This window comes from Ixodes scapularis, unplaced genomic scaffold (assembly GCF_016920785.2).
Source record: "Ixodes scapularis isolate PalLabHiFi unplaced genomic scaffold, ASM1692078v2 PGA_scaffold12__126_contigs__length_90152505, whole genome shotgun sequence".
Classification (NCBI taxonomy): Eukaryota; Metazoa; Arthropoda; class Arachnida; order Ixodida; family Ixodidae; genus Ixodes; species Ixodes scapularis.
This window is the reverse complement of record NW_024609838.1, coordinates 69350604-69372613: the sequence shown is the minus strand read 5'-3', so window position 1 is coordinate 69372613 and position 22010 is coordinate 69350604. Positions and strand designations below refer to the sequence as shown.

Genomic DNA, 22010 nt, shown 5'->3' with positions numbered 1-22010 from the left:
CGCCGTAACCTGCGCAAAACTTACGAAAATTTCGTTTCGTGAATACGAATTTGTTCTTAAGTTTTGTCTTACGCACATTTTTGGCGCAAGATCGTTTCGTGAATCTGGCCTCTGCACTTCCGAAAGTCGCAGGAAACGTAAGACAGACGCAGACGACGTTGCGAGCAGACAACGTTGCAAAGAAACAGACGACGCTCAGATAGGGGGGCGCGATCAGCCAATCAGGGCTCGGCGTTCTGACGTCACCGCTACCCCCTGCGCAAGGAGCAGACGAACTTGCCCTCCGCATTGATGCCACGCACTCGATCGAGCGAAGTGAGTTCGTCAAACTCACTCCAAATGAAGTGTGTTCCTCATGAAGGAGCCGTGTGGCGCACTACAGAAATGACACTAAGGGCGAAGTGCACTCGCTTGTAGTGACACTAAACTAGCCCGTCTGACAGGGGTATAAGCTGAGACTGGCTGAAAGAAAACAGTGCAAAGGGTGGGGCGCGCGAGCGTCTTGAGACGGGGAGTCCCGCTCGGCTCGTGCGCTGGCTTTGGCAGTGCTTTCTTTCCCCGTCTCAGCTGAGACGCTGTTTCTAGCAAGCTGGCCTTGGTTTGAAGCGCACGTTCGTTTATTCTACAATTGAATATTGGCATGACGAAAAACTCACATGCACAACTGCATGCAACTCACGTCACAGCGACGCTAAAACGGCTTAAATTAGTCATGTCACATATTTAGAGCACACGACCACCGCTAGGGGCTGTTTCTCGGCCTGTGGTTGGCCCCGAGATGCTCGTCTATCCAAACCAATGTATGGCCAAACTCTCTCAATAAACGGCTTTGAACGAGAGGACACACTGGCGCCATCTAATGCGTAGCAGTGTGAACTTGGCGGTCCGGCGTATTTTCTATTTCTCTCGCGCATTATCCTTTCTTTCTTGGCTCGAAAAACTTTTGTCAACGTCATAAACGAGCCTTTCTTATAGGTATTACGCAAATTTGACCTCGGAAATACCGCCAAACCTTCAGTCTTGTGAAATGCAGTTCCGGGGTCACTGCAAAGATGGCGCCAGCGTGCCGGTGTGTTCTCTCGTCCTAAGAAATTTTAAGAGGTTCCAACAAGTCTCGCCTCTCTCGGTCGTACTCGATTGCAAGAGTGTGAACGGGCCTTTATCCAGACTGGTGATACATTATTCCTTCAAAACATAAAAATGACGACATGCGATACTCTGTGAAGCAGTTTAGCATGTCGTACATATAAAAGAAAACAAGCCCTCGGGAAGGAAAAAAATAATAATAACCCTTCACCGCAAAGTGCACAGAGGCAAACCTTACAAACCTAAAGCATTATTTTCGATCGAGAGTAATATATTGCCCGAATAGATATACTAAATTTTGCAGATCAAAGTGGACACGCACGTGTTTGAAAGGTTAAGCAATCGATAAAGTTATGTTTTCTTCTGCGATCGTCCCACAAGAAGAAAAAAATGTTCTCTTAATTATATCAATTTTACTTGACCTCGTTTGAATGTCACTAGCTAGAACTTTCTGAATGAAAAAAAAAGCTTTTATTATGTGACAAAAAATGCAACCTTTCCTATAATGATACCATTTTACTGGTCCCAAGTATTTTTGTACCGAAATACATAAACTGCTAAGTGCTTTCCAGGTGTGTTTATCGGTGTGCTTATCTGTGTTTTTCAATTGTTTTATTGGTTTCATATTTTAACTGAATTAGGAAACAGAGACCTTAATGCTCTTCTTTTTTTCTTCTTTCTCAGTAGCCCCACAACAATGGCCCAGATGCAAGCAAAAGCCCTTGAAAGGTACGTTGGAGAAAAAAATACTCACATCTATCCAATAAACCATTCAATTTACAAAAAAAAATATTTCATAATTGTTATTGGCAAACATACAAGTCAATTCATGTTCGGATAGATATATGTTCACCTTTGTATGTGCGCTCTTTATTTATTTAAAAGAATGTAAGGAAGATACGCACATATGTCAAATAATCCTACTTTTATTTAACATGCAACAGGCGGTTCACATTACTAATTATTTTATTATATCACTCGTCGTGTAATCATGCCAGCAGGTTAAAACTCTTGGAAGTAAAATTTCAAATTTAATCACGACTTTCGGAGGATTTTCGGAAATACTTTACTCGTCAGTACAAATTGGGTGTGAAAAGGCTTGCCCCTCAGCGCACTGTTTCTACCGCCCATAGGTGTAAATATAAAATATAAGCCTCGCTTACGCAAAAAATATTTAGGAAAACTCCTGCTAACGGCGACAGTGTACTAATTATAAACTCATCTATTACATCAATTGCCGACCTCCGACGCAGAAGCGAAAACAGCTAAAAAAGCTCGCTTCGTTTCAAAATGAGACACGTAAAATATTTTTTTTAATGTTTCCCATATAGCCTCTTCGCATAAATATAAGAAACATAACAAAATATAAAATAAATCAGTGCCTGATGTATCCAATATATGCACATGGGCTAAAAAAAAACATTATCAGTTAAACGATACAAATAAAATCATAACGATCGCTATCAATCTATACAGTGCTCAGTAAAACAGTTATACAAATAACGGTTACTGTCAAAAGCGATCATTAAATGAATTCCACTTTTTCGCAATCAAGTTATTTAATACAATACATATTGGGCCTAAGGAGTTCACAACTGAATGTTTTTCCGCTAGCATATTAGACAAGCAATCAAATTAGCGTCTGATCAACGCACCTACCTGGCAGCACGATTGATCGTACGATGCTGTCGTTTTCAGGCTGCAGGAGCTGCAGGAGAAGATGCTGGGCGGCGAGAAGAAGCACGACGCCGAGCTCAAAGAGAGGCGAGCCAAGCGCAAGAGCTTCGCTGAAAAGAGGATACGTGCACTGGCAGGTATGCGTGCCGGCTACTCACCGGAACCTGCCAGGGGCTTGGCCAGGACATTTTGCGAGAAAGAAAAAGGAGGGGGGGGGGGGGGGTGCTCTTTAGCGTCGGCGACGTCCAGAATTAAAGTCCAACGAGCAGCCAGAAATTAGGAAACCCTCCCTCGATGCCTTCTCTTTATTCGAGAAAGAGGGAGACCCTCCTCCTTTCTGCGGGGAGTAGATCAGAGACCTGCTCCTGCGGGGAGAGAGGAGACAAGAGTGCGAGGAGGAATGGAGAGAAGGAAGCCGGAAACCGGTTTTCTTCCCGGCAGAAGACGATTCTCTAGGTCGGCCTTTAAGGTGAAAGAGAGAGAAAGAGATGGCGTTCAAGAAAGGGGAAAACGTCGGTCATTAAGCGCCTGTGCCGCGTCATGTTTACCGCACGATGCATAAGCTACATTTCAGAAAGGGGAAGGGGGAGGCTGAGGCCTTTGCCCCCTCCTCCTGGCTTTGCCACTGGAAGTTCTATGACGGCGAGTCCTAGAGAGAGTGATAACAACGCAACAAAGACTTTGAAAATTGAAAACGAGCGTGTTGGTGTATAGCTACGAATACATGAAGGAAGTTTTGCTTCCGTCCCCGTCCTCGATGTTTTATCCTTTCGTGTATTCGCAAAGAATTTGCATGGACTTGATTACATTTTCTGGAGAACGAAAAACTTTTATGCAACAAATACAAGTTGAATTGAGGCGGGCCCTATGCAACACACTGTTACAATCCTCGGTAGTATTACGATTCTTCACTATACTGGGCAAACATTTAGAGCATCGAATATTTTGCATAAGGGACTCGATGCAAAAAATTTGCATCAAATCCCCCCCCCCCTCAAGAAAAAATCAAAAATTACAGGGCTTGTTTTATCGCCAAAATAAACTACGCATGGCCGAACGCTCGTTCTCCACCTTAAGATAGCGCTAGAGGTCCTACCCAGATGTCAGTTTCAGCACGAACCAATATCTAATTCAAAAGTTGTAGGTGATTTTCTAAAAAAAACATTCCACGGGAAAATATGGGGCTCATTTTCGCTTGTTTTCGGTTTCTGTAGCCGTAGAGCCCCATGCACTCGAGAGCTTCATCGGCCCTCCATTTTTCCAATGAAATATTCAGAAAAGTCACTTATAACTTTTGAACAAGATATTGGCACCTGGTTCGGGCCTCAAGCGCTGCATTTCGACGGAGAATGAGCGTTGGGCGAGGCGTAGTTTATTTTTGCGAAGAAAAAAGCGCTGTAAATATTTTGGGGGGACACCCTATGTCAGGTCTAGCATCGAAACGTACACATGTTTGAGGTTATAATTGGTGTGAATTAATATTGCACTATTGCCGCGCATAATTCGTTTGAAATTGTCCGCAGTAACCTTCTGCAGTTGTTCGGCTGAAATTAAATGGTTACATTGTTTTTCAGAGATGCTCAAATTGAAGAATTATGGGAAATTCATAAAAAAAGAATAGCCTAGAAAAATAAAATGTAATTATTTCCGGTTGTCGCAAATTCGCAACATATCGAAAGTACGCGGCGCAGAAGAAGAAAAGAGCAGGAGGAGAAAACAAGGAGGTTAACCGGTCTGCCTCTGGATACTCTGAGTTGGGGAAGAGGATTGGTAGATGAAAGGGAGAAGGAAAGAAAGAGGTTTTAGGAGACATGACTGACTAGCTAATACTCACGTAAGCACTGTGAGTGCAGAATACTGCGCCCACAACCTGCGTCGCAACAAAGTCTACCCAGGCACAAATGCTGGTTGCCGCGAATTTGCCACAAACCCCGAATTTCGCCGCGGACGCCTGGCGCGGCTCGAACAGTAGGTCTTTTACGCTTCAAGGGAATGAACAATCTAATTGATGGTTTCGGCAGTCACTTATGCACCGTCTTACGCGGGGGGGGGGGGGGGGGGGGGGGGTATTCTTTCGCGACGCCGCCGCGAGAGGCGCGTGTATCGGCCACTGCAGGGTGCCCATAGTTGGTTCATACCAAAAACAAAACAAACAGCGCGCGAAAAAAAGAAAATAAAGAAAACAGGGACAAAGAAAAATAAGTGCACACACAGCGCTTGTCCTGTGTACACTTTTGCTCATTTGTCTTCGTTTTTTGTTGTTGTTGTTTTTTTTTTGCGCGCCATTGGTCTTTTTGTTTCATCGCACGCTGCGTTATGAATTCATCTTTCGGCTGCCGCCAGGATAAGCGCTTCCACCAGATAAGACAGACTTTTTGTGTTACGTATATGTTTTGCGAGCTGCGTGCAATTCTATGGGCACCCTGCAGATTTAGTTCATTGGGCGATACGCGCGCCTCTTGCGGCCGCGTCGCGCGTACCCATCGGGAAGCGACCTCGGCAGTCGCAGTTCGACTGCAGTGGTACAGCGGTGGGCATTGCAAGGTCGACATGCCTGCTTGGGCTACCACATTGGCGGAAGCGCAGGAGCAGCGGGAGCAGCGGGAGCAGTGGTGGAGCTCTACCGTTCTCCCTAGGCTGACTCAAAAGTTTCCGCGCGCGGCGCTGTTCGCTGGGCGATCGGTAGCAGCTCCTAGCAGACGCAGGACGCCCATAGGCTAGCACTCATAGCATTTGCTGCATCGTTGACATAATAGAAAATCGAGCCTATACTGGTCGATAGCTGCTGAGAAAGTGACTTTTTTACTGTGTGTTCCAGAAGCCCTAGCCAAGGTCGATGATGAGGACCGGACGCTGCTTCCTGACTACGAAGACATCAACGCCGAGCTCAAGATAAAGTCTTCGCTGGTCAAGAAGGCAAAGAAAAAGGTAAAGCGCAGAACAAAGCGCTGCATCACATGAAAAACAATCGCAGTAGCTGTATTCTGCAAAACATTTCAGATAGTGCGCGGCAGCACAGCAGCGCGTTGCGCGAAGGCCCGTGCCGAAGACCCGAAAACATAAATTCTCTCAACATTGCTGAATGAGGGGAGAGCAGCTTGAATATGTACATAAATACCCACAAAAAAGGGTGAAAGTTCAGAGGCTTTTCATGTGTTGGTCCACGTGTTGTGGAAATCAAGAAACAGTCTTGCAGAAGCTTGGTGCCGTTGTGGGGACATGTATTACTATTTCATAAAAGTTTATTGCAAAAAAAAAAAAACGTATTCCACCCCTTCGACTGTAAACCTTTATGCAGAATAAACAATTCCCTTTCTTTTAAGTTACAGCCACGACAACGCCTGATTAAGCACTGAATTTGAGATTTACATTAGTCTACCCTTTTTATTCGTGTCAACATGAGCCGTACATTTGAGTAGTTTAAAAAGATTGCAGATCGGCAAAATGTTCGCGTTATTTGGCCACCTGTTTACACGTCTACCGGGTAGTCTTTTCAGAAAGCTAAATACATTGTACCATAGACTGCGACTCAGAGTGAACAGCTACAATTTTCTTCTTGGCGGGACTGATAATTCAAACTGCAATAAATCAAGGAAGATGTTGAACATTTGTTATGCGTATGCATTAAATATCAGACTCAACAAAAACAAATGAAAAGAGCGCTTCAACAGCTGGACCCACCACTTTTACTACGGCAAAAGCCCCGGCCCAAGAAACAGTAATTAGAGGATTAAAGCACATCTTTAATGAACTAAAAAAATAGGTCGAAGATCCTGAAGGTCAACTTTAGGTGCATGTAGAAAGTGCAACCGAAAAGTTGCGAGACTGGTATTGTAGCGTGAAAATAGAGGGCAGCACGGTTATGCACGCGCAGCTGTTCAAGGCAGGGACCATGTGTCATTATGCCAAAGGGTGTCATTCTGTGGAAATTTGGAGCTGCGCTACGCCTGTTACTATGACCACGTGCAAAAACGCATTGGTGATTTCAGCGTGAATTGCTACAAGAGCGAAGAGCGAACATTAATTCTGCGTAACACTCGGCAAATCCTAAAGAGGTACATTGAAATGAATCGACAGGCTTATGTCAAAAAAGCAAGGAGCCGTGCTAGGGATTTTCAGTTTCACCCACGCTTCAAGAATAGCAGAATAACATTGGAAGTCGAAAAGAAGTTGAACGACCTTCCCCGACCTCTCTTCGTCTTCCAGAGATGTTCAGCCATTAGAAAAGCCTGAGCGACCCCAAAAACACTTGACACGACTCATTTCTTTTACGCCCTATAAGCCTGCCGACTGATTTCAAGGTCCCTGTTTCACATTTTCAGAGTTTGACGTAGAATTGATGCTCCATCTTCAATCTGGCTGCAGTTCATGCTCAACTCGCGGATATATTAGTGCACATTATTCAACGCTTGCGCTCCCCTCTACATTCCCCTACAGAGTCCAGACAGAGAATAAACTCCGGCTTATCTTTTTATTTTTCAAAACAAATATTTATCTACCCAACAGATTCAGGCCCTGGAGCAAGAAGTCAGGGACTTGCAGACGGAGTTCGAGGCCGACCGCACCGACTACCTGGAAACAATAAGGCGGCAGGACCAGCAGCTGAGGCTGCTGGGTCAGATCCTCGAGAAGGTGCAGCCGTGCATCAGGAGGGACTCCAATTACGCCAATCTGGAACTCGTCAAGGCCCAAAGCGTCTGGGACCAGGATGCCCAAAAATGGAGGCTACCGGAGCTCAGCATCCAGAGGACCAAGCTGCCTCCCACAGGTCGGGTCTTGGTTTTCATGCACGTTTTAGGGGAAGAAACTCATTCAGTATTCAGGAGACCTTGTGAGAAAACATATGTTACGGCAGACGCGTAGAACAAATAATGTGTGCCCACTATCTGGAAGACTCAGCGGAAACTCTTGTGGTTCCTAGCAAGTGACGCGATCATTTAGTTCGAAAACCCAGACATCACGAAACAGAAGTGCCATGATTTCGGAGCACTAACGTGTACGTAGCATGTACAGTGTGCCCAAAAATAAATGCTAAATGTTTTTTTTCCTTTTTTTTTTTTTTGCAAAAATTAAGTATGCATCGCCGAATGCTCAGCCTCCGCAGAAATATAAAGTTAACAGTTTAGACCAGGTGCCAAAAGCCCAGATCTTGCCAATATCTGGTTCGAAAGTTGTGTGATTTTCTAAAAATTTCAATGGGAAAATTGGGTTCGTTCCCGGTTGTAGATGCCATTCGGCTCCATGTATTCGTCGGCCTCAGCGGCCGCAATTTCCCCATTGAACATGTAAAACAAAATCGGTTATACTTTTTTAACCAAATTGTGGCAAACTCTCGAACTTTGGCATCCGGTTCGGACCGCTAGCATATACATTTGGGCAAACAGTGAGCGTTCGGTGACTCTTAGTTTCGCTTAGAAGTGATAAAAATCTTCGAATTATTTTCGAGGACACCGTGTATACTAAAAACATCTATGCAAGCGTTTTAGGATTTATATAGAGAGCTGATCAACGTCTCAAACATATTGACAATTGCCATGGAGCATTTCAAGAACTTATAACAGTTTGGTCCCAATCACTTTGCAAGAATAATGTCACCATAAAAAACCCGTAAATAAAATCTGCGTTTCGCGCTTCTAACAAATATCGTTATTTTCGGAAACTCCGACTGCGTGACGGTGCGGTTTTATAAAGCGGATGTGCTTTATAAAATACATCCGCTTGGAACAGATCGCAGCAGAAGAATTAATCGAAAGACGCCATTTTATTCTCGCCGAATGTGCTTCGTCATGCGTCTTTATAGTTGGTATACTGCTCGTAAAAGAGAGTATCAAGTGACTTTAGAATGGACGACTAGCTAATTTTATTTTTACAGCGATATTACAGCGATAGCTGTTAGTGAGGAACTTCGCGGGTTGCGCGACGTCGACCGCGTTTCATATCGACGCGGTCCGTTTTCGGCACTCCGCCAAAAGATTCTACATTGACGTCACACCGCTGGAGACGACTCTGACATCACGCCGCTCTTCACTTCACCTGTTACATGGCGTCAGCTGATGCCATGATATGAAATTCTGATATCAAGCCACGTCGCACAGTGACGCCACGCGACTAAATGACGTCAGGTGACACCGTGACATAATGACACAGTGACGTCACTTGACACCATGGCGGAACATATGAACATAGACACGAGACTGCTGATAATGCAAACAATAAAAACAAAGCGTTTTCGCTAATTACGCTAGAGAGGTTCTCAGGGCGATAAAACGAACAAAAATTACGTGGGTGTTAAGCCGGCAAAACCACGGGCGTGAAATAAGGTGGACCTACAACGCTTGGAACTTGAGTGCTTGATTTTGGAAGCGTTCGTCAGTGACCACAAGGCGGTATTAATTTGCGTCCCATAACATTGCGTAAGACGGTCAGGCAGCCACACCAACGACAGGGAACGGTTCATGTATGTTCACGCAGTTTCGTAGTTTCCTAAATTTCAAACTTGGGCACGTGATTTTCGAAGTGTTCTTTAATTACCACGAGGCAGTCATAGTTTATGTCCAATAAAATTGTTTAGCACGTTCACGAAATGCTCTTTACTTAATACAGCATCATTGGTTCCAAAACGCTGTGGACTTTTGGTCCGGTGTGTTACTCGGTTTAATACGACACGGCCCATGCGGACTTTGTGGCGCACACTGGCACCGTTACCGTTCATTCAGTCCATCTGCTCCGAAATGACACCTTAGCGGCTCCGACATCACACGTCAACTGTCGCTGTGCTGCACCTTACGGGTTGCGTAAGTGTTTACCAATTGTTTTTAATTTTTTTTTATGCATTCCACAGGTGTACATCCCGGCGGGCGGGTGTTGCAGAACGGCGGAGAAATGCCCACCATCGTGACAAATTATTTCGAAGCGACCTCCGATGAAAACGGCCGAGAGGTACGACCGGCTACGCACACGACGGTCCTCATACTTCGTTTCAGAATATTAAGTCCGACCGCGGCCGTCGCTATACGGAGAACAAGTTCGTCTGCTTCTTTCTCGAAGGTTGCGGTGACGTCAGAAAGACGCCGAGCTCCGATTGGCTCCGACTTAAGGATAGTGGGTAGACCTCAGAGAAAGCAACCTCGAGGTCTACCCACTATTCTTCAGTTGGAGCCAATCGTAGCTCGGCGTCTTTCTGAGGTCACCGCAGCCCCTGAGAAAGAACCAGACGAACGCGGGCGCTCCGTTTAGGATCCGAATGGAGCCAATCAAGAAACATAAAATGTGCATGTCATGGCGCTGTTGTCTTTGTGCGTTTGCGGTCACCCGCTGCAACCAATCAAGCACACTTAATCCGTCGAAACCCTGCGCTTTTATCTGCGCGCGGTTGGTTTAACCTCGCTGCTGGCAGACGCGCCAAGACCACGAGTGCCATGAGGATAAAACAATTTCGGCGCCTCTTGATCAGCTCCATTGGAATATAGCGTTGACTTCGTACAAACTTCAAGTAAAACGGAGTATATATAAAAAAAACGCACTCAGTGTTTATTTTAGTAGCGACATTAGGGAGTTTGAGGGAACCGTTTTTGCCCATCCGATACGGTACGCACTGCGCAAATGGGGGTCTTCTGTGGTGGCGCATGCGCAGTTCGTACCGGAGGGCCATCGTACCGTATCGGATGTACGAAAACCTTCAAACTCTTTTTGTTTAGGCACGGGCAGCGTGACGGTGCATGTTTTATGAAACAAACGGTGGCGAGCAGCTCCGGACGGTTAATTCAAAGGCGCCATTTCGTGCCACAAAATTTGCTGCTATCTTTTTTTTTTTTTTCGTTATTTATTGACAAAGAGGGAATCAAGCGCGATTTCGGCTGTACCAATTAGACAAACATGATTGATCTATTTATTCTATGCCATTTTTTTTTTTTAATGCCGACGTAAAAGTGCCGGCAACGATAAAACGGTGAAAGTGTTTCGCCCTTTATTTATGTTGCAAATTATGATACCATAAAGCGTAGAAGCGGCTCGTTGAGATCACGATGTGGTTTTATATCGGGTATTTAAAAAAAAAACGCGAGTGTCGGGCTAACAGAAGGAACTGCAGTCAATATAGACACCCTAAAAAGAGGCGTCGACTACTTTCCCGCACAGCACTTGGGAGAACCAATCGCGGCAACGTACGGAGAGAGCGCGGTAACTGACGAGCTTAAAAAATCGTACGTATTAGCCCCGAGAGCGAACACAAGCGTCGCTGCGTTCACCGCGCTCTGATTGGGTGGGGCGCACCGTGACATCAGGGGAAGGACTCCGCTTCGCGATCTCGCATCCGGCTCGCTTCCCTGCCCGGGTTTGGCCGTTGCGTGCCGCAAGCACTCCAAGGAGCGGGACCTCGTTTACCCGGTGTACAAGACGCTGGGTGTAGGTCGATGTTGACGTGCTTCCGTACCTTTTCTAAGCGTGCTTGTCACTTTTTTCCTTAAAATTGAGTTACAAATCGCTGAAATTTCCCTGTCGGTCCAAACGGCATAAGGCAATCGTGTAAGGGGCCGGTGAAGCGACGGCGTGTTTCAGGCGCTGGAATTCTGTTACTTGCATGTTCATGATTTAAGAAAATACTACACCGGAATTAAAAACAGCGCAAAAAAACAAGGACCAGACAAAGAAGTAACACAGACGTCTGGTCCTCGTCTTTTCGTGCTGTTTTTAATTCCGAACTTTGTACTAACTCGCTCAAGCCTTAACTCGAGAATACTATAGGTGCCTTCATGTCCGCTTTGCTTAGGGTGGAGACATCTGGCCATTTTGTCTCACACTTTTATTTTTTGTTCAGAAGCGCGTGAAAGAACGTGTCCCTGCACGCGCTCGTGGCGCTGACTGTGCTACGGCGACATTTTGTTTTCGTCGATTTCTTTGTATTTTCCCCGTGAGCGCGTGCTGTCGGCATCGGGTACTACAAAGGGTGGCATCACCCTAAACAGGACATTGAGGCACCCTAGGGAATACTACATCCCGCTTTGCAGGCATTTCAAATGGCATTTATATCAAAGGCCTTTGGGCGGTCGGCAAATTAGCTCGCGACCCCGACTCTGCGCTGCCACTCTGCATGCGCCACTCTGCAACTGCCACAAATATGCACAGCAATAATACCGTAATTTGGAATGTTTATATAGTTCTTCCTGACATTCTTTTTTTAGTCCAGCCTTGTGTATTGGGAAAATACACCGTTTAGTTTAAATTTTCATTTCTAATTAAGAGACACTGCTGCAGGTCGCCAAAAGCTTCCTCGGCCTCCAAATTCCCTGCAGCTGGACTCTCTGAAAACAGAGGAAAACAGGATGAACAGCAAGGGTTCGAACGGCTGTCCAATGGTAGATGCTGCGCTAGTAGCACAAGAAATGTGGAACATGTGACGGGGAACAGTTTGCGTGAGAAAAGCTTTAGGTATTACATGTGAAGAATGACGGCTTGCGTGAGAAAAGCTTCAGGTATTTTAGGTTCAGGACAATTTGATTTAGCTAAAATCGCAATTTTAGAGCCCAAGGCACTAATAACAGGCTAGACACCTTAGCTTACGTTTCTTGTACATTACCCGAGATATATTATTAACAAGTCCACAGATACCACCAGTGGAGTCCGTTGAAATACTATCCGAATCCAGCAAAGGTCAAATGCAAGCAATATATATAAATAAATGCTCCTTCTTTCCTTACTTCGCCCCTGTACTTAGGCTGTCTCACTTGTGATTCTATCTCCATGACCCAGATTGTATTTATCATGTTGCTTGAGCAGCATGCAGCTTTTCTGCATCGGCTTTTTCGCTTAAAAACAGAGATACAAAGAAAATAGCATACATAACCTGCCAATTCGTTCAGACCATCAGCAGCATTGATTGTGTGAGACGTAAATCTATAGTAATGCCCCAGCAATTTTTGTCATATTTCTTTATTTTCCTATACCAGCTGCGATTCATGCATTGCCTGCCCTTTCAACCATGCCTGAAATGCTGCTTGAAGTTTCGCCTGCAGCTACAGGCCATACCTCAATAAAGCCACACATGAAAATTTACACTTCCTACAAAAAACCCGCACAAAAAAAAAAAAATAGAAACGAGCGCGCCGACAGCTGACGTCGTCACAGCCTCCACAGGGCGAACGGGGCGAGTCAGGGAAAAATTCTGTCCTCGCCAGTTCGTCACCCCGGTTCGCCGTAAGGGGGCGCCACGCAAACTCCAACACGCGGCCGTGACGTCACGCAGCTGCGGTGGCGCTGTCGAGGGCACTGCGCAATCGCAGACGATTCACTTCACGCGATTTCGGTTTCGGGGCATGCGCAGTGCCCACGCCTGGAGTGGGCAAACGAGGGCTTGTTTGTAAACAACGTGTCGGTCTATAAACAAACGGCCTGCGCCGTGACATAAAGTACGACGTAAGTGCGCTTGAAACGTCGTGCTAGTGTCACAGTGCAGACTCTTTTTATGCGGGCAGAAAGTGAGGGAGAGGAGGAGACGAGAGCGCGCGTTGACGTCGGGACGCCAAGTTCTGGTTCGAATGATTAGAGGGTAGATGCGAAGCTAGGTGCCTTGGTTTTCAACTGTTTGACCGCGTAAGAAGGCAGAACGCCGGCGTTCGGCGTTTTGCATTCGAACTTGTTCGACGAGTGCAGTGGAGACAAAGGCAGCTAGTATTAGGCCTACCCACTAATCATTGCAACCAGAAATCGGCCTCGTCATGATTCGTTCGCCGAGCTTCCTCCCTAGATTGCAGCGATTGGCTCTTCCCGAGTGCTGTGCGGGAAAGTGGATGCACTGGATTCTTTTATAGTTGTAGTCACTGACAACTTAAGATTCGCACGGCCGTGCCGAGTATCTTATTATCCCTCCCCAGTCAATAAAATCGCAGCGCTAGCTGATAAGAACACGGAATAACTAACGATAGTTATTAGGGAATTGTAGTAGACCGTTTTTCTCCTCCGTTACGGTATCCGTAAAGAAAAGGCCGCAGCTGCGCATGCGCGCCGCCAGCCTTGTCTGCATAGTTCAAGGTCTTGTGGCGGATTACGGAGCGCTATCCGGGTGCTTAGCGGGCTGCGGAAACGGCCTACTACAATTCCCCATTCTACCGAAAAATGACAAAATGGCATTCTCTCCTTTTTTTTTTTTTTTTTTTCATTTCACTCGCAGGGACCAGGAAAGAGTAGAAAGGAAGACTTCGTCAACCATATATTCAAGAAAACAAACAGACAAGAAGAGCTGCTCAGTAAGTAGACGGCTCTGACCCAGATGCTCTCGGTAGATTTCTGAAGTCGCTAAAGGTATTACCTTTAGCGACTTCAGCGCCTCGTCCTGTGTCTCTCCTTCTTGTCCGTGTGTCTTTCGCGCTGTTTTTCAAATGGAGTATTACCTTAATTGCTCGAGTAATAACTGCACTTCCTATAAACGAGGCCTTTGCGTCTATACTTTCCCACAGAGCACACACACAACCAATCATCGCGTTTTGCATCACACAAAAAAAAAGACACGAAAAAAAACGAAGCGAATTTTAAGGTCGAGAACACGATTCTCCGTAAAAAATCGGTTACAGCAGATAGCAATTTTGCGCGAAGGCGTTATCTCTGTCCCGTAAATCGCTTCAATTTGTTTCTCTCCTGCCGATAGCGGTGATTCAGTCTATTATTGCGCTTTGCGGAAAAGCAGACCCACAGGCGTTTGTTCCAAGAAGTGCGGCTGTTACTCGAGCAAATACGGTAATAGGGAAGTAATCCCCGTAGAACACTCGGTAACTCCATAACGCTGCTTGGCCTGTGTCGCTCAAAACACAGAAAGCAATGCGGGGCGCAAGTTGGTCTGCTTCTTGCACAGGGGTTGCGATGATGTCAGAACGCCAAACTCGTATTGACTGAATAAAAAAAAAAGTGAGTAGACTTTAAGGCATCTAGCATCGAAGTCTACCCACTAGCCTTTCAATCAGAGTCAATCAGAGCTCGGCGCCTTTCTGACGTCACCGCAAGTCCTGCGCAAGAAGCAGACGACTTGCTCTCCGCATAGGTTCTTTTCACCGCTCAGTAACTCAAAAACCGCAGGGGCGCACTGCTCCTTCATCAAACAAAAGACACGGTGTTTGCTGCAGACAGTAGGGAGTTTTAGGGAACCGTTTTTGCGCATCCGAGCACGATGGGCCGTCCGGTACGAACTGCGCGTGTGCGAGTCTTCTGCAGTAGCACATGCGCAGACCGTACCGGAGGGCCCGGCGTACTGTATCGGACGTGCGAAAACGGTTCTCCAAAACTCCCTAATTACCTGCGGACACGCCTCGAACATGTTCGAGGGATGTTTGCGTCATATATGTGCAAGCTTCGAACATGTCTGCAGACCAATGACCGTCGTACAAGGAAGGAACACGCCTGACAGAAGAGAGTTTTAGAGAACCGTCTTTGCACACCCGAACGGTACGAACTGCGCGTGTGAGAGTCTTCTGCGCTGGCGGATGCGCAGATCGTACCGGAGGGCCTATCGTACCGTATCGCGTGTGCGAAAACGGTTCCCTCAAACTCCCTAGTTTCTTGAGACTGTCTTCTGTATACGACGATTGAGCGGTATGACCGCGGCTTAACAGCGGCTGCTGTACCTGTATCCGAGCAGCGCAGCTGCTTCAGCGATGTCGATTAGTGTGCCTAGATTTCAAAGAGGGAGCGAATGAAATAATAGAAAGCGTTTGCAATTTAATGGTGGACGCCTCCTGCCCAGATTGGTCATAAGCGCGCATGCGCTGCGTTGTAGCGTGCTGAGGAGGAAAGCGTCCGGAAAGGCAAAGTCGCTTGCAGACGATCGACGCTCTCGTCGCCTCCTCGCAGCTCGCATTTCAAACGCGGCACACAAACCACGTGACCCCGGTGGAGAAGTTTGGAGGCACTCTGAAGTCTAGGCATACTTATGTGAATTTGAGTGGAACAGCCCAAGTTTATTTTATCTTCGAGTGGAACACTCGGATTGCTCCAAGTTTTTCCTTATAAAATATTCCGTTCTGGTACAAAGGAAGCACAAATTAATGTATATTCCCCGCTGTCACGAGAATATTGTATAAGAAAGTTTACCGGTTAGGCGGAGCGCAAGTTCGTCTGCTTCTGGAACGGTGGCTGCTGGTTTCAGAACGCTAAGCTCTAATTGGACGATAGAACAAAAAGTATTGGGCAGACCCTAACGCATCTATAGCACTGAGGTCTACCCACTATCCTTCCAATCAAAGCCAATCAGAACTCGGCGTCTTTCTGACGTCACCGCAACCCCCTGCACAAAAAGCAGACGACTTGTTCTCCGCATACCTTCCGAAAGGATGTCATTCTTGGGCTTGCGAGATTACTCTTTTGTAGCATTTTTTTTTTTTTACGGGTTTCTAAAATTTTGGAGAAAACCATCGGGTTTTGAGGCACGTCTATGGACATTCCCAAAACAAAAACTTTGACATGTCGATACGCAGGACACGATGAGAAGGTGACATGAGTCTTCTGTTCTAAGAACAAAAATAAAACGATAAATTGAAATCTACCTGTTCTTAGATAGCTGAGCAGTGAGGCGAAATAAACGGGCCGCAATGTAAAACTATCACATAGTAATACCAATATCGTAGAGTTGAGATTTTCTACGTTAACTTAGGCGCGAATGCTCCGTCAGCAGTGTGAAGATTGGACGCAAGTGCTCAAACTCGCCTTCCGCCTGAATGGGCGCGCGTCCAAGCCGAAGGATGATCTGGCACTCGAATCTATGACACGCCTCGGGTGGGTAAAGTAAAAAGAGCCAGTCCAATGGTTACAAAAATCACAACCCAAATGTGCTATGCTCTCTTTCACGTCATGATGCTCCGAAGGTACAGGTTATGTGGACCAGAGCCTTTTATACTGGATGCCTTCTGGCCAGATCCCAGTATAAAAGGCTCTGATGTGGACCAGTCCAACGCTGGCTAAAAAACCACTAATATATATATACGACATAGACCCGCCCCAAAGAGTCGGAGGAAACTAGACACGCGCGACGGGACCGCCACCCCGGGAGAGCGGAAGAAAGGGAAACTAGGCACGCAAGCGGGCTTGGAACGACGACAAAAGAAGGGCGGTGCGAGCGTAGACATGGCCGACGCGGGTCGCACAGCGGCAAATCTTTGAGAAACCTTTATCTACCTGAGAGTCTACTGATCTTGAAAATGGTGCCTACTGATAACTAATCTTTTGAATATATCTTTGAAGGTCATTACCTAGTTTGCTGTTGTGGTGCTTTAATTTATACAAGAAACCACTGGCGGCCGGCATCGTACAAACTGAAATTAAAATGGGGTGCTTCCCCTCAAGAGCACTGAAAACTAACGTCCAACACCGTCAAACATCTACTCCGACAACCACATGCCAATGCTTGGAGATTAGTATAATAACATACGGACTTGCGAGCTCGATGGTGTTCTTTGCGTACACTGTCATGTTGTACTTAAGTCGGTGTTATTTTCAAATAGAAATGTTCAACAAACCGCGTAGTGACTGAACCGCTGTCGCGTTCGCGACAAACGCGACAGCATCTACACTCAGTCCTTAGGAAGTTTGTAAACTTGCCGAGGACGCCGGCAAATCGTTTTAAAACGAAACCGCAGCTGAATCTTTGAACCGCATTGAGATGCGACTTGCAGCGCTCGCCCAACCCAAGCTAGCTTGTCGTGCTCCATCCGCCATTTTGAAAGGTTTTGAGTCTTCGTTGACTCAAGTCAAATGCCGCAAATCATAACTATTCTGCTGAACCTTCCCCCAGCACCTTCGGGGACGAATCGATAGCCTCGAAACGATTCACTAAGCCTCCATTTTCTCAAAGTCCCGAACGATTCGCGCACGCATGCGTATTGGCGTCGGCGAATCGTTCGGCGTCAAACCGTTCCTGTCCAAACTACTTAAAGCTTCCAATGACTACTTTAGTACCTTACAGAGAAACATCAAATCGAGAACCGTCTATCTGAAAGGGGCAAAAGACCAGAGATGTTTAAAAGACGGATATACTCATAAAAAAGCTATCCGTCTAATGTAACGATCATACCGAAGTCCAAGGAAATGCTGATAAAACGCACAACGCCCGGTTGAGTACACACAGGGCGTAAACGCTTTAATAATGCCGCCTATCTCTCGCACAGACGAAATCCCGGATCGGTTTTCGCCCGCCTCAACGAGCAGCTCCTTCTCCAGCCTGCTGAAGGCCAAGCAGATCTCTAACAGGCTCGCCAACGGCGTCAACCTCCCGACAGACATCCGCACCAGCCGATCCCTGCCCACGACGAGCACGGGCAAGTTTGCGAACCTCTCCCTGAGCTCGGAAGCTCTCAACAGAAAACCCCTCAGGCTCGAGTCTCTGAACCTGGACGAAGGGCCCCAGAGCTCGAGCCCCCTGCGTTTGGAGACTCTTCATTTGTCTACGGGAAGGACGGAGCCTCCCAGGCGACGGTTCGCCGAGCTGCTCGACTGGCCCGCCTGACAGCAAGAGTGCTCCGACTCGGGACAGTGCAGGGTGTTCACTCGTCTGCCACCGATCAAGGCAGTCGACGAGCTCAGCAGTGATTGATGATTATGTAGGCCCTTTTCAGAAGTGCATGTGATGTCTTTACCGCGTACAAAAAAGTCGCTATGAATGAAGAGAATACCCGTCTAAAAAGAAAACAAAAAAATGCCCCTATAGGATTTATATTATACATTACCATACGAAAGACTCATTCGAAGAAAATCTAAAAATTAGGTATTACTGTCAAAGGTATTCAGAATTTTAAGTGATTCAAGACAATCTACCTTCACTTAAACACTTAACATGCGCATGAACCAGAGTATCGTCGGTGTTGTGTATCGCATGCACATTAAAATATGAAAAATTAAAAAAAAAAATATTATGGACAGGGGAAAGAAAGCAATGCCATTTGTGTAAAGTCTCGCAGGGAAAGTGTGGTGGGGGGGGGGGGGGGGGGGGGGGACAACCCCGGCCAAAATTCAAATTTAGCGGTGCGTTCACTTATTCATAAGTTCATATGGTATTACGGGATTACGGGATATGGGTCGTATGAGTGCATTTTTTTTTTTTTTTTTTTTAGTTGGGTAGGTCGTAGCAACATTTCCCATGCTTCGCTCTATTATGCTTCGTTTCACCATCAGGGACACAACTCACAGCCGAACGCTGAAGCAACACTCGCAATCATCAGGTGTCCTGCGCTGGCCCGCGATAGGTGCCGTAGAATATCTAGCACTGCTGGCTCGTTATCGAGGAGGTGTAGGCCATTGTTGCGTCTTCGCCTCCTTAAGCCATCTGTTATACAATATGAAGAGTCATTGTAAAGTTTATTAAGAAGAGTTGCACGTTTTCGGTTATTTTGAATAATCGATTTATGTACAAAATTTGTGTTGCTTGCTTTTTTTTAGCAGAAGACTGGAGTTCGAGCACCTTAATCACACTACACCGGGCAGCACAGTGCACACGTCAAGCAGCATTTAAATTATGTATGCCATGTGTCTTAGACAAAGTACCCAAAGAAATTCGTCATGTTATGGATACTGTAGGCCAGATTATGGATCTAAGGGCAGCTCCGCCAGGCAGCTACATCAAGAATGAAACACAGAAACGTGGACTGTCCTCCTTCTTTCCATTCCTTCCACTTCAGGCGTTTTTGGCTTTCTTACCGAAGTTCAAAGTTATTTAACATCATAGAAATGCAATAATGTTTTGAATCGATGAGATAAATACCTACTTCCAAGCAACGAGAGGGACCACATAGCGTTCCTAGACCAGTGGCTTTGCGTTATATACATTCCTCTGTGCTTGTTTTTGTCTGTTAGCAGGAGAAATATTGTGTAATGGCGCTCTCCCGGATCGATACCTTTAGCGGAATCCGATCGTGAAAATGGCAATAGCTTGTTCGTTCTAACGAAGCGAAATATGCACTGCCACTAATTGTTGGTCAGTGGTGACTATGTGACATCCACTTTTGAAGAGGGTCTACTGGGCGGTCGATTTCTAAAATCCGTATCTAGGCTCGATTGCCTGCGTTTGGTATAGAAGGAGCTCGTTCACTCAACACTGTCTTTTGTCTGGAAAGAGCCTACAATAACTTATGAAGCCACCCAAATTCATCAGAATTCTGAGTTAGAAGACCAAACCACCTTGGTCCGACAGATGATCAAATGAATATATCACCGTGAAACTTTTGTTCTCGCAAATCTCGCATCTCGCGTTCTCGCATCGCAAATCTCGCGTTCTCGCATCGAGTGAACTCTGCATTGAATTCCAATCATCCGTAGTCGGACATGCTTCATATGCATTATTCTTATAAAGTTTAATAACGTTAAATACCGATTTTTAAGAAGAAATCAACTTCTGTCGTTCGCGTAAATATTTTTATTTGTAGGGGTCAAAGCTAGGCAGTTGTGAGCGAAAGTGTGTTGATATCGAGATAGTGGGATGTTTTAATTATACATTTAATTAAAGGTACTCAAATCTTTTAGTATATATTTTAGTTTAACTTTTAACCTTTCTGTTTATATCAGTCAGTACAACGATTTTCGCGCTAACCTCGCTCCAGCCCTACTATCCGAATGTATAGCCATTTCCATCATGTGAATAGGGGACATATACAGCAAGCATTTTCACTGTTGTGCGAAGCGTTAACCTCCATTTGTATGCAGTGTTACAAACTCTACTTGATATCTAGAACTTTAATTTCAGTCAAAAACATTCTTCCCGATAATAACTTTTCTTATGTAAAACTAGGGTCATATAAAGAACCTCATAAAGTATCATGTACATAGGAATAGTGTAATATAGTTTAGTCAGATTTGCATGTTTGGCGAAATATTTGAAATACTTATTGGATTACAATTTTAATGACGATAGGATGAGGCAGAAACGCCTTGTGGCGTTTATATGATCGACACTACCATTTGTATTATTTCGTTTATTATGATCGTCGAAAAAAAAAAAGAATCAGGACATAACCGATTCACTCGAAGCGACTGAAAAGTCACCACCAACCAGCTATATACAAAACCTTAGCTACCTTTTGTAATTTCCAATATATCATTCTCTCTTGAATGCTTGCACAGCAGTCTCCAAGGTGCATCTTCACCCAACGCTTCAAAGAAGGCGGTGTCACGTCTGCAAAAAATAGCGGTCTCCAAACGCAGAAATGTTGGAATGTAGCCCCCAGTATTTTAAGATGCCGTGTTCTACACAAAGTGAAATCTTCAGAATAGTCTTTAGTCAACTTGATGACTTTGGCACATGTTGTTCAACCAGGCACGATCGACATAAGTATAATCTCACGGGAAAATAAAGAGTGTAAATAATCTGCGGCTGCGATGCTTTAGTTGAAATGTTCAATGTTGTGATAAACCTTGAGCTGATAGCGGTGTCAGTTGGACAAATGTTGTGGCGGTATTTTTGTATGTTGCTCATCCACGACTAGCATTTATCAGTAGATTAGGTTATCTAAATATATAATAGTAAATCTAAAAAGGAAGTGATATTTCAGTGTTTGAAGAGCGAACACGTGACATACCTAATGCGTTACTGATCAGTGCAATAGCGGCAAATCTAAAAATTGTGTTAGATTTTAATTGCATGATCAAATAAAATGCCTATGTATCTAGCTTTCTTACTTTATTTAGTTTACTTCCTAGTAGTTGTTGAGAAAGATGGAAAGCCGGGTATGCCCATTTTAATTCTGATTTTTGAATAATCAATATTGAGATGTATTTTTCAGTTCAATTTATATAGTCTGGTATAAATGCACTTCTTTTCTGCTTGTTTAATAATTAATATTAAAACCTGTGGCGACAACGACACGCTTTATAGTCTGACATTTATATCATTGAATCATTATGTTGGAATGTTTGTAGGATGATATTTTAAGGTGTGTTCTACACAAAGTGAAATCTTCAAAATAGTCTTTAATCAACTGTGACACATGTTGTACATGCAGGCACAATCGTGTAAATAATCTGCGTTTACGATCTTTTACTTTAAATTTTTAATGTTTTTAAAATGTAGCAACTTCGTATTAAAAATGATCGTATTTCAGCAAATACAGAGAATCGACTCGCGCAAGAAAGCAATTATTCCCTGGTGCTAGAGTTTTAAAAGTTATATTGTTTCTTAATTGATAATTTAGTAAGGATCGGAGGTTATGCTTTAACATTTGGTTTTGCACCGTTTTTTTCTACTGTTGGGTACTTTCCAAACATTTGTATTTTTGTTGACGTTT

At 45.1% G+C, this 22010-nt stretch overlaps 1 protein-coding gene across 1 annotated transcript in view; it reads left to right on the top strand.

Moving 5' to 3' along the window:
* LOC8051914 (kinesin-like protein KIF17) overlaps positions 1-18339 on the top strand; it is a 46097-nt gene extending 27758 nt beyond the window's left edge. The window contains exons 9-15 of the mRNA XM_042289562.1: positions 1771-1815; positions 2785-2900; positions 5582-5691; positions 7270-7531; positions 9605-9702; positions 13928-14003; positions 17907-18339. Coding sequence (XP_042145496.1) covers positions 1771-1815; positions 2785-2900; positions 5582-5691; positions 7270-7531; positions 9605-9702; positions 13928-14003; positions 17907-18244 — 1045 coding nt within the window. The 3' untranslated portion in view covers positions 18245-18339. The remainder of the gene's footprint in view (positions 1-1770; positions 1816-2784; positions 2901-5581; positions 5692-7269; positions 7532-9604; positions 9703-13927; positions 14004-17906) is intronic.
* The last annotated feature ends 3671 nt before the right edge of the window (positions 18340-22010 follow it).